The sequence below is a fragment of the Pelodiscus sinensis genome, unplaced genomic scaffold (genome assembly GCF_049634645.1).
Source record: "Pelodiscus sinensis isolate JC-2024 unplaced genomic scaffold, ASM4963464v1 ctg75, whole genome shotgun sequence".
Taxonomy (NCBI): domain Eukaryota; kingdom Metazoa; phylum Chordata; order Testudines; family Trionychidae; genus Pelodiscus; species Pelodiscus sinensis.
In genome coordinates this window covers 571,396-584,784 of record NW_027465860.1, presented here as the reverse complement: position 1 = coordinate 584,784, position 13,389 = coordinate 571,396, and the positions used below count along the sequence as shown (strand labels likewise).

The window sequence follows — 13,389 nt, the reverse complement described above, 5'->3', positions numbered from 1 at the left end:
CCAGCACTTTGGTTAGTCTATAAGGTGCCACAGGACTCCTCGTGGCTTTTGCAGATTCAGACTAACACGGCTCCCCCTCTGATACTTAGCACTAATAATGTCTTTCCAATTGTTGTCACTGATAAAAGTGACACTGTTAGCCAAAGAGCAGGCTGTGTTGAATGTTACAACCTCATTTGATTTTAGGGGTAAATATAAAGGTGGGAATGTTTGAGTCATATAAACTGACTCAAAATAGTCAAATCCAAAGCTGACAGCAAAGAGTTATAAAGGGAATGACAAGTGAAATTCAATGGTGATAAGTACAAAGAAATGGACATTGGAAACATAATCCCAACTGTACACACAAAGAGATGTAAAGTTAGCTGTTTCTACTCAGGAAACAGATCTTGGAGTCACTGTAGATAGTTCTCTGAAAACATCTACAGTAGCAAAAAAAAGGTAATAAAATATTAGGAACCATTAGGAAAGGGATCGACAATAAGACACAAAATATAATTACTATACGTTGAACCTCTCTGGTCCGGCATTCTCTGGTCTGGCAACATCCGCGGTAAGATATGATTTTAGTAGTCAGGTGTCTGCTTATCATGGGTGTGGCCAAGTTTCCCACTGTCCCATAAAGTTTGTTTACAGGTACAAGTCCTGGTTCTCAGTATTGTGTGCTGTTATTTAGCTCTAATTTACCCCTCAATGTCTTTTAAGAGCCCAACAAGCAGCAGAAGTGTGGGTAATGCTGCTAGACAATATTGACCTGGTTAAGTCCTGAGTGTGCTGGACTAGAGAGGTTCAATCTGTATATAAATCCAAACACTCAACCCTGGATACTGCCTGCAGTTCTGTTTGCCTCATCTCAATATATAATTGGAAAAAGTAAAGAGAAGGACAACAGCAATTAGGAGTATGGAACTACTTCCACAGGAGGAGAGACTAAAAAGATTTGGATTGTTAATGTAGAAGAGAAATGAATAAGGGAAGATATGATAGAGGTTTATAAAATCATGACTGGTGTGGAGAAAATGAATAAGAGAGTGTTATTTATCACTTAATACAACAAGCAGGGATCACCCAATGAAATTAATAATCAGCAGATTTAAAACAAAGAAAGGACGTACATCACACAATGCAGAGTGAACCTGTTAAACTTGTTGCCAGGATGCTGTGAAGACCAATAATGTAACTTGGTTAATAAAAAAAAAGTAAGTTTAATGGAAGACAGATGTTTCAATGGCTGGATGGTCAGGGATGCAACTCCATGCCCTAGGTATCCTGAAGCCTGACTGCCAGATGTTGGAACTGGATGATTGGATGGATCACTCAAAATTGCCTGCTTCTGTTCACTATCTCTGAAGCACCTGGCACTGGCCACTGCTGGGAGACAGGATATTGAGCTAGACGGACTACTGGTCTGACCCTATATGACCATTCTTATGTTCTTAAACGAGGATATTAAGACTGTGGGATTGGGTGTATGTAAACTGAGGGGAATTCTGACTAAACATAGGGAAGGGAAATATGAGACACACTCCTAATTACTTAGGGTACATTTAGGCTTAATACTACTCAAGGACACAATTAAATGGCTACATTCCAACCATAAAAATGTGCTTTATCTGTGTTGGGAGATATCTGTATTATAACTTGAGAAGCTGACATGGCCGGTTTGATAAATGTAAACAGGGCCTTTGTTGCAGGTCAAGGAGTACCTTTGCTGACATGAATGGCATTATACCTTTCCACCTCCCCAAAGAAATAGGAAAAGAAAAAAAAAACAGAACAAGCAAGTACACTGCTATTGTGGAAGAGCTGATTGTATTTTACTTCGCTTTGATGATCAGATTATATATTTGCTTCTCTCAACATTCAGCCTGATTATTGGCATATTACTGTGTGATCTCTCCTGCTAGTGCTGTCTGAGCAGCCAAGCTGGCCCCTGGGAAGCAGGGGAGATGTTACTCAATCTTAGTCTATGGGTACGTCTAGACTACATGCCTCTGTCGCCAGAGGCATGTAGATTAGGCTACCAGACATAGTAAAATGAAGCGGCGATTTAAATAATTGCCGCTTCATTTAAATTTACATGGCTGCCTCGCTGAGCCAACAAACAGCTGATCAGCTGTTTGTCGGCTCAGCGCAATAGTCTAGACGCGCGGGTGACGACATCAAAGGTATTTGTCGACCACCCAGGTATACCTCTTTCCAGGAGGCATACCTGGGTGGTCGACAAATACCTTTGATGTCGACACCTGCGCGTCCAGACTATCGCGCTGAGCCGACAAACAGCTGATCAGCTGTTTGTCGGCTCAGCACGGCAGCCATGTAAATTTAAATGAAGCGGCGATTATTTAAATCGCCGCTTCATTTTACTATGTCTGGTAGCCTAATCTACATGCCTCTGGCGACAGAGGCATGTAGTCTAGACGTACCCTATGAATATGATCCCTCCCTCAGTTCTACATAGCTGTACCTGTATCTGGTCTGGGAAGCAACGGGATTGCTATACTCACTGGTCCTTGCGGAAGTCAAGCATTCGTAGGTGATGGAGAGTGGAAGTGATGTCTTGAGGGCAGATTCCAGTGAGTTTGCTTAGCTTTTTTATGCTGATTTGTTTGTCATTTTGATGATAAAGGCACTCCAATATTACACTTTTCCAATAAGCCATGTATGAGAGACGGCCCAGATCAGACAATGGCTTCTCTGGGGACCCTGCTTGGCCCTCACGCTTTGATAGCAGATAGCCTAAGGAAACACAAACAATTTCTCACAAAGACTGGCATACATAGATACATCCTATCCTGGTGCTAACATTATAGACAAGCTTGTACAGAGATATTCTTCAAAAAAGGGAATGAGAAGCATTTGAAAGCCAGGACTATATCCTGCATCTACAGGAGACACTGAATGGGCAGGCTGACCTTTTCCATCTGTCACCCCCATTATTCTATATTGGATTCAGAGATTTATAAACTGCTTTGATTACAGATTATCAGCTATTACAAATATTCTCAGCTTTTGCTCCCAGGCTGTGGAATTCTTTTCCTCGGGATATTCGCATGGTGCCAACGCTAGCATTGTTTCGGCGTCAGGCTAAAGCCACCCTTTTTATTCATTCTCTTCTTAATGTTTGAGTCTGTATGTGTGTGTTCCTCCTCTCTATTTGTTTTTAGCTGGTTATGTCCCTCTGGGGTATCATATTATAAATTTTTATATATATTTGTATTTTTTATAAGCCACCTTGAATATTTTAAATAGAAAGGTGGGGTAAAAAATATTTAAATCAAATAAATAAATAAATAAATCACCGCTAGATGTCACAATCTGCCTATTTTGAACCCAGAACAACAAGATGGGTGAAGTCTCATCTTTTACTGGACCCATATCCATTGATGAGACACAAAAACTTTTGAGCTTAGTGGGCTGTTCTTCAGCTCAGGAAGAATACAATGAGAAAGTGCCAGAAAGTTCTCTGGAAACTGAGAATGCAGTTGAAGCACAGAAAGCATTCTAAATATCCTTTTCAAATTCACTTTAGACTACACTAATACAGTAATTACAAAACTGTGTACTGTTACTCTACTGTTTTTAATCATTAATGAAAGAAAAGGGGGTAAGGAATATTTCATAACTGACTTCAGCCTAGAACACAACAGCAACCTCCTCCTCAGAGGACATGTAGATATTTGTGTGCTTGAGAAACTGATTATTCAGGCACAAAGCTTGACTGAAATGACAATTCTGAGGATTACAAGGGGAAGCAGGTATTTCCACCACTCAGCTAAACAAAACAAAACAAAAACACACCAAAACCTTTCCTTTAAAGTATTATGTTAGGAAACTTCAGCTCCAGTCCTAAGCGTCTCATCTTCTGGTACTGACCCACAGAGTAGTAATGAGCCTGAGACTGCTAATCTCCCTGTGATACACTGTCTTAGTTATGATCAAAGGAGGGGAGGATGCTAGATATAACAATGAGATAGTGGTGGTAGACAAGCCATTCCCTACCAGAGCCTAGGGCTCCCACTCCTGGTCTGATACCAACCTGATTTGTTGACTTTCCATGCATTTGGTATTGCTCGTGTATTTTACCTGGTCTTTAAAGAGAGTTAGGACATGTCTACCCAGGGAAATGTATTGGCAGAACTATTCCAGTATAGTTATACCACTATAACAACCAGGGTAGATACTAAGGCCGAGTCTACACTAGCACTTTACAGAGCTGTAACTTTCTAGCTCAGGGGTGTGAAAAAACCACCCAGGTGAGCACAGCATGCTATATTGTTGTAAAGCACCAGTGCAAACTAGGCTACATAGCTGGGAGCACACGTTAGCTACTCCCCTTGCAGAGGTGGTTTACATACAGCACTAGTGCAGAGGTGGTTTATATAGAGTGCATAGAGCTCTCCCAGTGCTTGTGCCATGGCCATGCTTTCAGTTTAAAATGCCATGGCAGCTGTGCTTTAAAATAACAAGTATTGTGCTGGTACGTGCAGAGAAGCTGGCAGTGCAGCCTGAGAAACTTGCCCTGTGTCTTGGGATTACTATTCATAATCAGAGCTGCAGGTCAGTAAAGGGAGTGGACTAAGGATGTTAAAATGTGGCTAACTGACTAGTCAATGGAATTTCCATCAACTAGTCAACAGGCATTTCTGCATTCCTCCTTTGAAATGTACAAGAGACCCCGCTGGGGTTCTTGTACATTTCAAAGGAGGAATGTGGAACTCCGGGTACAACCCCTTCGGGCTGCACAAGGGTGCCTTCTTTGAAATGCGCAAGAGTCCCCAGCAGGGGGCTCTTGTGCATTTCAAAGCCATGGAGCCTGGGGTCAGTGGCCGACTCAGTGTCCCCCGCTAACCCCAGGCTCCCTGCGGTATTTCCCGGGAACCTGGGGTCAGCTGGGGAGAGTCAGCTGGGGGAAATACTGCGGGGAGCCCAGGGTCAGCTGGGGAGTCCCTAACTGACCCCGGGATACAGGCAGCTGCCCCTGTGAATCACATGGATGTGTGATTTAAGGGGACAGATGCTGAACAGCTGATCTGCGGAGCCTGGGATCAGCTGGGGAGTCACCTGCTGACCTCAGGCTCCATGGCTTTGAAATGCACGAGTAACATTGAGGAGTAACCTTAGTTTGAAATGCACAAGTAAAAAATGAGGAGTAATGTTAGCTCGAACCAAGGGGTTTGGTTCGAACTAACGTGTCCGGGCATGCACTTTCACTTTCGAAACAGCTGTTGATTGGAGTTACATGCCGGCGAGATCATGCTAATGAAGCACGGGATATTTAAATCCCCGCTTCATTGACTATTTCGAATGCCTACATTTGCATCCCTAGTTCGAACTAGGGTGCAAGTGTAGACATACCCGTATAGTGGACTGAAATTTGGTTTTGAATTTGTATTTTGTATAACTGACAAAGTGCTCAGCACCTGTGTAGAGGCATTTTTGATTCTTTTAACTCAAAAGATAAAATTAAAAAACCCTATTAGCCTCTGCTTGAGAAACTATAAGGTCACCTAGTTTAGCTGCTGACAGTTTCAACAAGCAATGTAGCTTTAGGGTTGACTTTATTTCAGAAAGAATTACTAAAATAGGGTGAGCTTTTGCCAGAAACTCTGCTCTGAGCATCGCTACAGCTTTTGACATGAGGCATTTATGTGATAAATATGGGAATCAGAGGAGACATGGTGTATTTGTTTTCATCATGTAGTTTTACACCAGTTTAAAGAACAGAGCCCAAAAGTCTACATTTTTTTGTGACCTCAAAACAGAGCTAATTCTGGAGAAAATAGTTCTTCCAAGAAAGTTCCTGAGAACCTGTACGTCCCCTCATCCAGTCCCATCTAAAAATATGAAAGGCTAAAGAAATCTAAAAAGGTAAAAAAAACTGAATGTGAAAGTGACTCTTACTGAAGTCAATGAGGAATCTGCCATAGCCCTTACGCTGGTACTGGGGAAGAATCATTATACAGGAAACGTTGTACTTCTGTTGGCAGTGCTTCTCCTGAGAGAGACAAGAGAAAGAAATTTGAAAAACAGTGGTTTAGTGAGAAAGAAAAGAAGCTGCTGTGTGAGCTAGTAATTAATCCTCAACTAAAGACTAAGAATGAAAGCCCTAGTCATAGCTCCTTGGGGACAGCAATACGCATCAGCAAAGCACAGTCCCCAATGAGTTAAGATGGAACGGTACCAAGTCATTGTCATTACCATTGAAACAACCATCCCAGGAGAGTAAAAAGAATGAGACAGTGACATCTGCTACCTTCTTCGACTTACAAACAATGAAAAAAATGACAGTCAGTGCAGGAATCTAAGTCCCCACCAATTGCACAAAAGCACCAAAATCAAGTTGAGATACCTTCTAATAGCCAAGTAGCACTGGTATAAATCTAGAATGACCCAAGATTCACACCACTGTCACTGAATCCAGACCACGGTGTGCTGGTCTAGAAGCTGGAGAATGATCATTGATTACAGGCATGGTTTTTTCTTTGCTGCTCTGATAGCTATGATTGCAAGCAAAATAGCTACTGCTGCAACAAACAGACTTGAAAATGTAGCTATCTGAAATCTTATGTCTGGCTTCCTTCACCTGGGTAATATGTGGGTGGGGTACACTAAGATACAGTAAACATCAGTGGAGTCTCCATATTCCTAGCATACATTACAAAAGGTTTAAAATGAGGTTCAAATTGCAGACCAGGAAAATACTTTTGTCTGCAGAGGAAGAGCTCTGATACCTTTGTGTGGGTAACAATGTTTACTTCACAAGCAGTTCTACCTATTGCCATCAAGGGAATAGAAAGTCATTTAAAAACTTCTCCCTTTGAGCTGCTAAGTGCTTTATTAGCTCCTCTGAGGATGTGCTCTGTTCAACGACATTAAGAGGAAATTTGGTTTTAACAGTTGCTACATGTCCCTGAATTCTTCATACACAATTGAAGGTTAGGACCTACATAACTAATCAAAGACCTTTTGACAATACTAAATCTGAAATGGACACAGAACAGGTTAAGCTCCAAGTCTGAATCCATGCTAAAATACTTACTTTTGAGAAATAGCCTACAAGGTGGCAGCCCTTCACATCATTCTGTGTTAGCACATAGAAAAGAAATGGCTCCACATCATAATAGAGTGTCTTGTGGTCCAAGAAGAGTTTTGCCAGCAAACACAGGTTCTGGCAGTAAATGGTACTGACGTTGCCATCAACCTAACAGAAACAAAGAACAAATGAAGTTACTACACATCACCAAACAATGACCTGCTTCTGTTGGACATGTCAATCTTTTCTAACCCTCAAACATTAAAGCGGGGTGGGGAACCTTTTTTGGGTCAGGGGCCACTTACCCACAGAAAAATCAGTTGGGGGCCGCACCCAAATGAGAAGAAAAAAAAAGAACAAAAACCCCCTCTCTGATGTGGCGCCCAACTGAGGAGGAGAAAGACACTCCCCACATTCCCCTCACTCACAAGAGCCTAAGGGGATTTTGTGTGCTCCAGCCCCAAGTGGAGAATGGGATGGGAGGGAGGGGCTGGAGTGCCAATGTTGGGGGAACCTGAACTTCAAGGGCCAGATCCAGGCAAGCCATGGGCTGCAAGTTTCGCACTCCTGCATTAAAGAAAGGATATGCAGATAATGCATAGTAGCTCAGATAGTTCTCAAAGTGCTAGTGTACACTTTGGGTCACTGATCACTCAGTAACATCCTAAAGGAGAAATTAAACCTATTTATGGATTTTCACATACTAACTCATGAACTCAGCACTATGACACTGAGAGCTATCATTCATGTCTTCATTTTTGACAGAGCTGAATGACTTAAGGAAAAAATGGAGGGAAAGATTTTTATGGGTAATCCCACATGATATGAATATTGTAAAAGGCATCAATGTCACATTTTAAATGACACAGGAAAGAAGACGTTATCAATCATTTTTCTAACTTACCTCAAAGACTGAAATATTGTTCTTTCTGTAAATTTCATTGGCTGGAGGATGAAACCAGCCACACTTCTTCATATGCTGCTGGAGGATAGTTCTACTTTTCATATACTTTAGACAGAATTCACAAAGGTACAATTTAGGTAGCCTGTTTGTAAAGGTAAAGAAAATTAAAATCTATATATACACTGTATGCTTTTGCTTATTAACTATAACAAAAGTATTACATTCTTAAAGCTAATAAAGAACATGAGGGAAAATAAAATGATAAAAAGCAGTCTCATTAATTAAACAACTTAACCAAATACAAATTGAACCACTCAAATCTGGGACTCTCTGTTCCGGCAACATATGTGATATTTGCTTCAGCCATAAAAATAAATATGCCTCAGGCCACCCCTATTTCCTTAACTATTATGGATACACATTTTACATACAATGGTTATTCCATGTACTGAGCTATACTTAAGCATGAAACAATATTCCAATGGAAATGGTAAAGGTCTCATTGTGCACGTGTCAATTACTACTCTGTAAAAATACTTTAAGGAACAGTTCTGCATGGGGGATGGGTAGGGAGAGAATGGGCTAGATGAGTACTTTGTAATTTTCTTTCAATCTCTAATTTCTATGAAGCCTCTCTAAATCATTCACTATGATGAGGTCAATGATGAGCCTGCCATTATTGATTTGACTCCAATTACTCTCTCCGGCTACAGTGTTAATTATAGTTATTTTAACTAATCCCACAGCATTTGGCAGAGTCTGAATTATTTTTATAGTGATCCTCTGGCCCCATGACTGGGTTAAAGGGTGTTTTGTGGCTTCAATCTTTCCTTTGTATGGTCCTATTTAAAGCTGGTCCACATTCTGAACTGACTTTCTTTTCTTTCTTAACCACAAGGTAAGACTGCTTATGGTTTAGACAATTTCAAAATTCTCACCAAACAATATAAAAACAAGCAAAAAAATTTTATTCTCTCCTACATGGCAATCTCTTAGGTTAGGAAATGCAGAGATTTACCATTTTTGTATTTGGTAAATGTAAGGCAATACACTGATGACAACTATAAATAAATATGTGCAAACAGAAATAATGTAGATACAGTTCACAGTATAATTTTAAACAAATTATTCTTAGCAGCTTTTTTGCTTATTTCTTTTTCTATCGCTTGCAGGAATTCACAGCTCGAAATCAGATTATTTCAAAGCTTACCTCAGCACAATCTTTAACAGTTTATATTGTAATGTACGCTAAAACTAAAGAACCGATGAGACCTCAGACCCAACTTCTCTAGTCTTAATAACAATGGATTGCCAGATCACTTAGCTTGGGCGTGCTCTCCCCACTGGGAACACAGCATCTCAACTCTCTGCACATCCACCTTAGGATACCTTTTGAAAACATTTCTAATATTTGCAGTATATATGGACCCCAAGACACCCATTTCATTATTTGTCATATCCACATACGTTTAAATGCTCTTTATATGCTAAAATTCACAATCACCTGCCTGGGATTCCTGCACCTGCCAGAGTACCTATCACACAAATTGTAAACACCAATGAAGGTTACAAGCTTGCACAATGTACCTGGAGTATTCCTGTGGATATGGGGAAGAGTACCAGGTGTGGATTTCATACTTCCCAAACTCGATAACCGAAGGACAGCGGACTTGTGGATCAGGGGGCCCTGTCACTCCTACTTTCTGTACAAGAAAAAAAATTTTTTTTTAAATTAGCAAATCAAATACTTGTCTGTTCCAAGAATACAGGTTAGGAGAAATATGTTTATATCCATTGGTGCTTCTGTATCCCCATCAATGTAATATCTATGCAGAGAGATAGATAACTGCAGATAGTGTTTGGACACACAGCATACATATATCCAGTTATACTGTATACCCACACACACCACATGCACTGCTATGGGTTACAACAGTGACAAACAAATCTCTATTCAGGATGTGATCACTGGTTTAGGATAGAATCATCAGGGGGTTAGAGGAGGTTTTTTTTTTTTAAACTAGCCTCATGAGAAACAAGTTAGAAAAATGGGTCCCAGTTTCCTACAAATCCCCTTTCTAATGGTCTTGAAGATTAGCTGGCTGCAACATTTTCATATGCTTCCAATAATATATTTGCAAAACTCATATCAAAAGTAAACATGGAGCTTCTATGTAAATCCCATCCACAAACTGCTGTTTTGCATGGGATTATGTCAGGACATAAACAGCTCTTCTCTCAGTGCTTTCTAGAAAGAACTTTTGGCATTTAAAGGTAATACAAAAATCCGGAACATAGTGGCATTCTCTCAGTTTGACTCTTAAAACTCCTTAAATTTCCTCAGAGGAATTTCCCTGAAGCTTTCAGCATGTTCCCTGACCCATACATATTTTAATATTTTGTCCTTTTCTTCCTCAAGAGAGATGCTACCCAAACGCCTATTGACAGGCCCTTCTCTGAGCTTGCTGACAAACATTCTTCCAGGATATGAACCTTGAAATTTAAGAAATGCACACCTCCTCAATTTTTTTAACTTGTCAGTCCATGACCACATTATTTCAAAAAGGCTGTGACACTCAAATGGTTAAAATCCAAAGGTTTTCAGTGGCTTTACATGGTCACATGATTTAGCCTGGACTACAGCGCCATTAAATGAGACCACTTATATGTAGGATGACAGATGTTAATGTGAAGAGTGTCAGTGAAATGCCTATAAATGTATTCCAGTAGAAAGAAATCCTTGGCCACTGGGTTATGGCATAAAACACTATCATGCCAAATCCAAATTTTCCATTTAGTGTAAGTGTTAAGTAGGACTAATGCAGCATGAGGAAAGCTCAGATTATTCTTCGTTCAACTCCCCTAGTTATACAGGTTTGAACAGAATATCTCAAGATACAGAAAAAAGCAAAAGACTTCTGTCCCAGTGTTTTATCCAAAAGCACCAAATGAGTTAATCAATAATGAAAGTGCTTCACTCATACGTCCTTCTATTCTTACCAAGCCTACATTTTTTCAGAGATTGACCAAAAAACCCTCAAAAATTAATTAGGTATCTATGTATGATCAAAAGTTCCACTACCTTAAAAAAAAAAAAAAAAAAAAAAAAGTAGTTCCCCCTCAGGTTACTGATTGAGTTCTTAGGTCCTTCCCTTTTAGGAAAAGGCCTGGGGGGTTCTCTCAGCTTCCCTTTGGTGCTTACCTTTTTTGAAGGGTAAAAATGTTCTCTCAAAGATATAAAAGCCCTGTGCTGAGCTAAAACAAACTTTGGTGCTAAAAAGCTAACACTAGTATTCTGCTGATATTTGGATCCCAAGGCAAAATAAAAGTAGAATCACCCACCACACTTCCAAATTAGACATATGTCATGTGAGAACTTCACCTGTTGACAAAAGCCAATTTATGAAGAAAGAAAGGAGTAAGAAGCTTTTTATATCTATGCAAACACATACTGAAGCATCCACCTATATTGTATTCTGATAGTAAACTACAGCTGCATACTCTTCCTTCACTGCACCTAAGAGCAGCAAAGCAGAGTTGGCAGTCAGTCACCAACACAATCATCCCAAGTATGTTTCAAGGAAGAACAACAAAGAGTAATGTGCACCTGTGGCAATGTCTCCTGCGTCTGTGCCCGTGCATCGGCAAACCTCTCCTCCAAATGAATGCCCAGTGTAAATGTGGAGACCCAGCTCCAGTACAGCTGCTTGCACATTGCAATGGTCAGGAGAACCCCCTCAACAGATGTATCGAACAACTAGAACGCTTGCTGCGGTCTGCCCCTACACTACTTCCTTCTCACACTTTTACAGACTCAGTTTCTTCCCTGGGCTACTTCATTCCGTTTGTGCATTTCCGTTTGTTCAGGTGCAGCATTTAGCTCCACTCTACGCAGGCTCTCGGCATCAACTGCATCTCAACCACTGTTTAACCCACTCCCTGCCAAAATCCATCCACCAGTTATTTTACTTTAAAACTACATGTCATCTTTCACCAGATTATTTGCAATATCAAATACATTACATCTAAAGTTTGTTTTTCCTAAACTTGTTCCTTTTCTGACAAACAACTGTTTGATAAAGGCATTTATTTACTAAAGTTTTGTCCAAACTCCTGGAAGATGAGCTTCAGATTTTCATTTACTTTTCTAAGCCAAAATTCTCTGACTGAAAAAGCTCATCATTACTGAATTTCATTAAAGGGTGGGGTTGGTTTTCTTTTTTGGATCATCTATGTAATAATGTCATAAATAGGCACTCCTGTACAGTACTGCTGTGTTTTTGCTGGGATTAGAAGGGTTAAGAGCTCTCATATTAGTCTGGTTTATCTCACTGCTGTGGTTTAGTGCAGACTTATCACAACTCATTATTCATTAACGCTCTTTGTATATAGTGACTATATTTAGGTTGAGATCATTCCAATTACTGTGGCACAACACAGGGTAAACAAACAGAAGCCCAAATATCTGGAGAAAGAGGAACAAACTGCATAGGGATAGTTATACTTAAGGAAAGAGCAGACAACAAGCTATTTCAAGGGGCACTTGTAATTTTAGAAGGAACAGATCATTCAAGACAGAAAACTAAAAAAAATGGACAGAATAATGCAAAAGTCCAAAAGCAGATGGTGATTTTTACATAGGAAAATAAAGTTTGGAAAGCTGGCAATTTTTCAAGGAGGCAATATTGAAGGCACAAGTACAAACTATCTCCATGCAAAGAAAAACTAGAAGGAATAGTAAAAAGCCAATATGGCTCCATTCAGAGCTCTTTAATGACCTGAAAATCAAAAAGGAATCCTAGAAAAAGCAAAAATATGGATGAACAGCTAAGGAGAAGCACAAAAGAATAGCAAAATAATTTAGGGACAAAATTAGAAAGGTTCAAGTACAAATGACTTATACTTAGCAAAAGAGATAAAAAGCACTATAAAGAGGTTCTTTAAATATATTAGGAGTAGGAGAAACACAAAGAAAAGTACAGATCCTCTGCTTAACAGGGGTGGAGAGCTAATAGCATGTGCCATGAGGAAGGCTGAAGTGTTTACTGTCATTTTGCTTCAGTCTTCACTAAAAAGTTAATGATGACCCCATATTTAACACAGTCCATATTAACAAGGGGGAAGGGAAAAAAAGTCAAAGCAGAAAAAAATAGGTTAAAGAATATTTAGATAAGTTAGATGTAGTCAAGTTAGTAGGGCCTGATGAAATTCATCAGAGAATACTTAAGGACTACTAGGTCCAATATACGGCACTACATTTTAAGAAAGATGTGAACAAAAACTACAAAAGGCGTAGAAAACCTGACCTCTGAGAAAAGGTAAAAAAAAAATTAGACATATTTATTCTTGGGAGAAGACAACTGATGTGGACCTGATAACAGTCTTTGGTTAGTAAAAGGTAGTTATAAGAGGATGGGGATCAATTACTCTCCATGCCCACTGCAGGTAG

General features: G+C 39.9%; 1 protein-coding gene across 2 annotated transcripts in view; it reads right to left on the bottom strand.

The window, feature by feature from the left end:
- KAT6A (lysine acetyltransferase 6A) overlaps positions 1 to 13,389 on the bottom strand; it is an 85,289-nt gene that overhangs the window by 13,737 nt on the left and 58,163 nt on the right. For both annotated transcript variants that reach the window (XM_075915716.1, XM_075915717.1), the window contains 5 exons: positions 9,528 to 9,643; positions 7,941 to 8,082; positions 7,043 to 7,204; positions 5,905 to 5,998; positions 2,508 to 2,739 (listed from right to left, as the gene is read on the bottom strand). In XM_075915716.1, the coding sequence (XP_075771831.1) occupies positions 2,508 to 2,739; positions 5,905 to 5,998; positions 7,043 to 7,204; positions 7,941 to 8,082; positions 9,528 to 9,643 (746 nt within the window). The remainder of the gene's footprint in view (positions 1 to 2,507; positions 2,740 to 5,904; positions 5,999 to 7,042; positions 7,205 to 7,940; positions 8,083 to 9,527; positions 9,644 to 13,389) is intronic.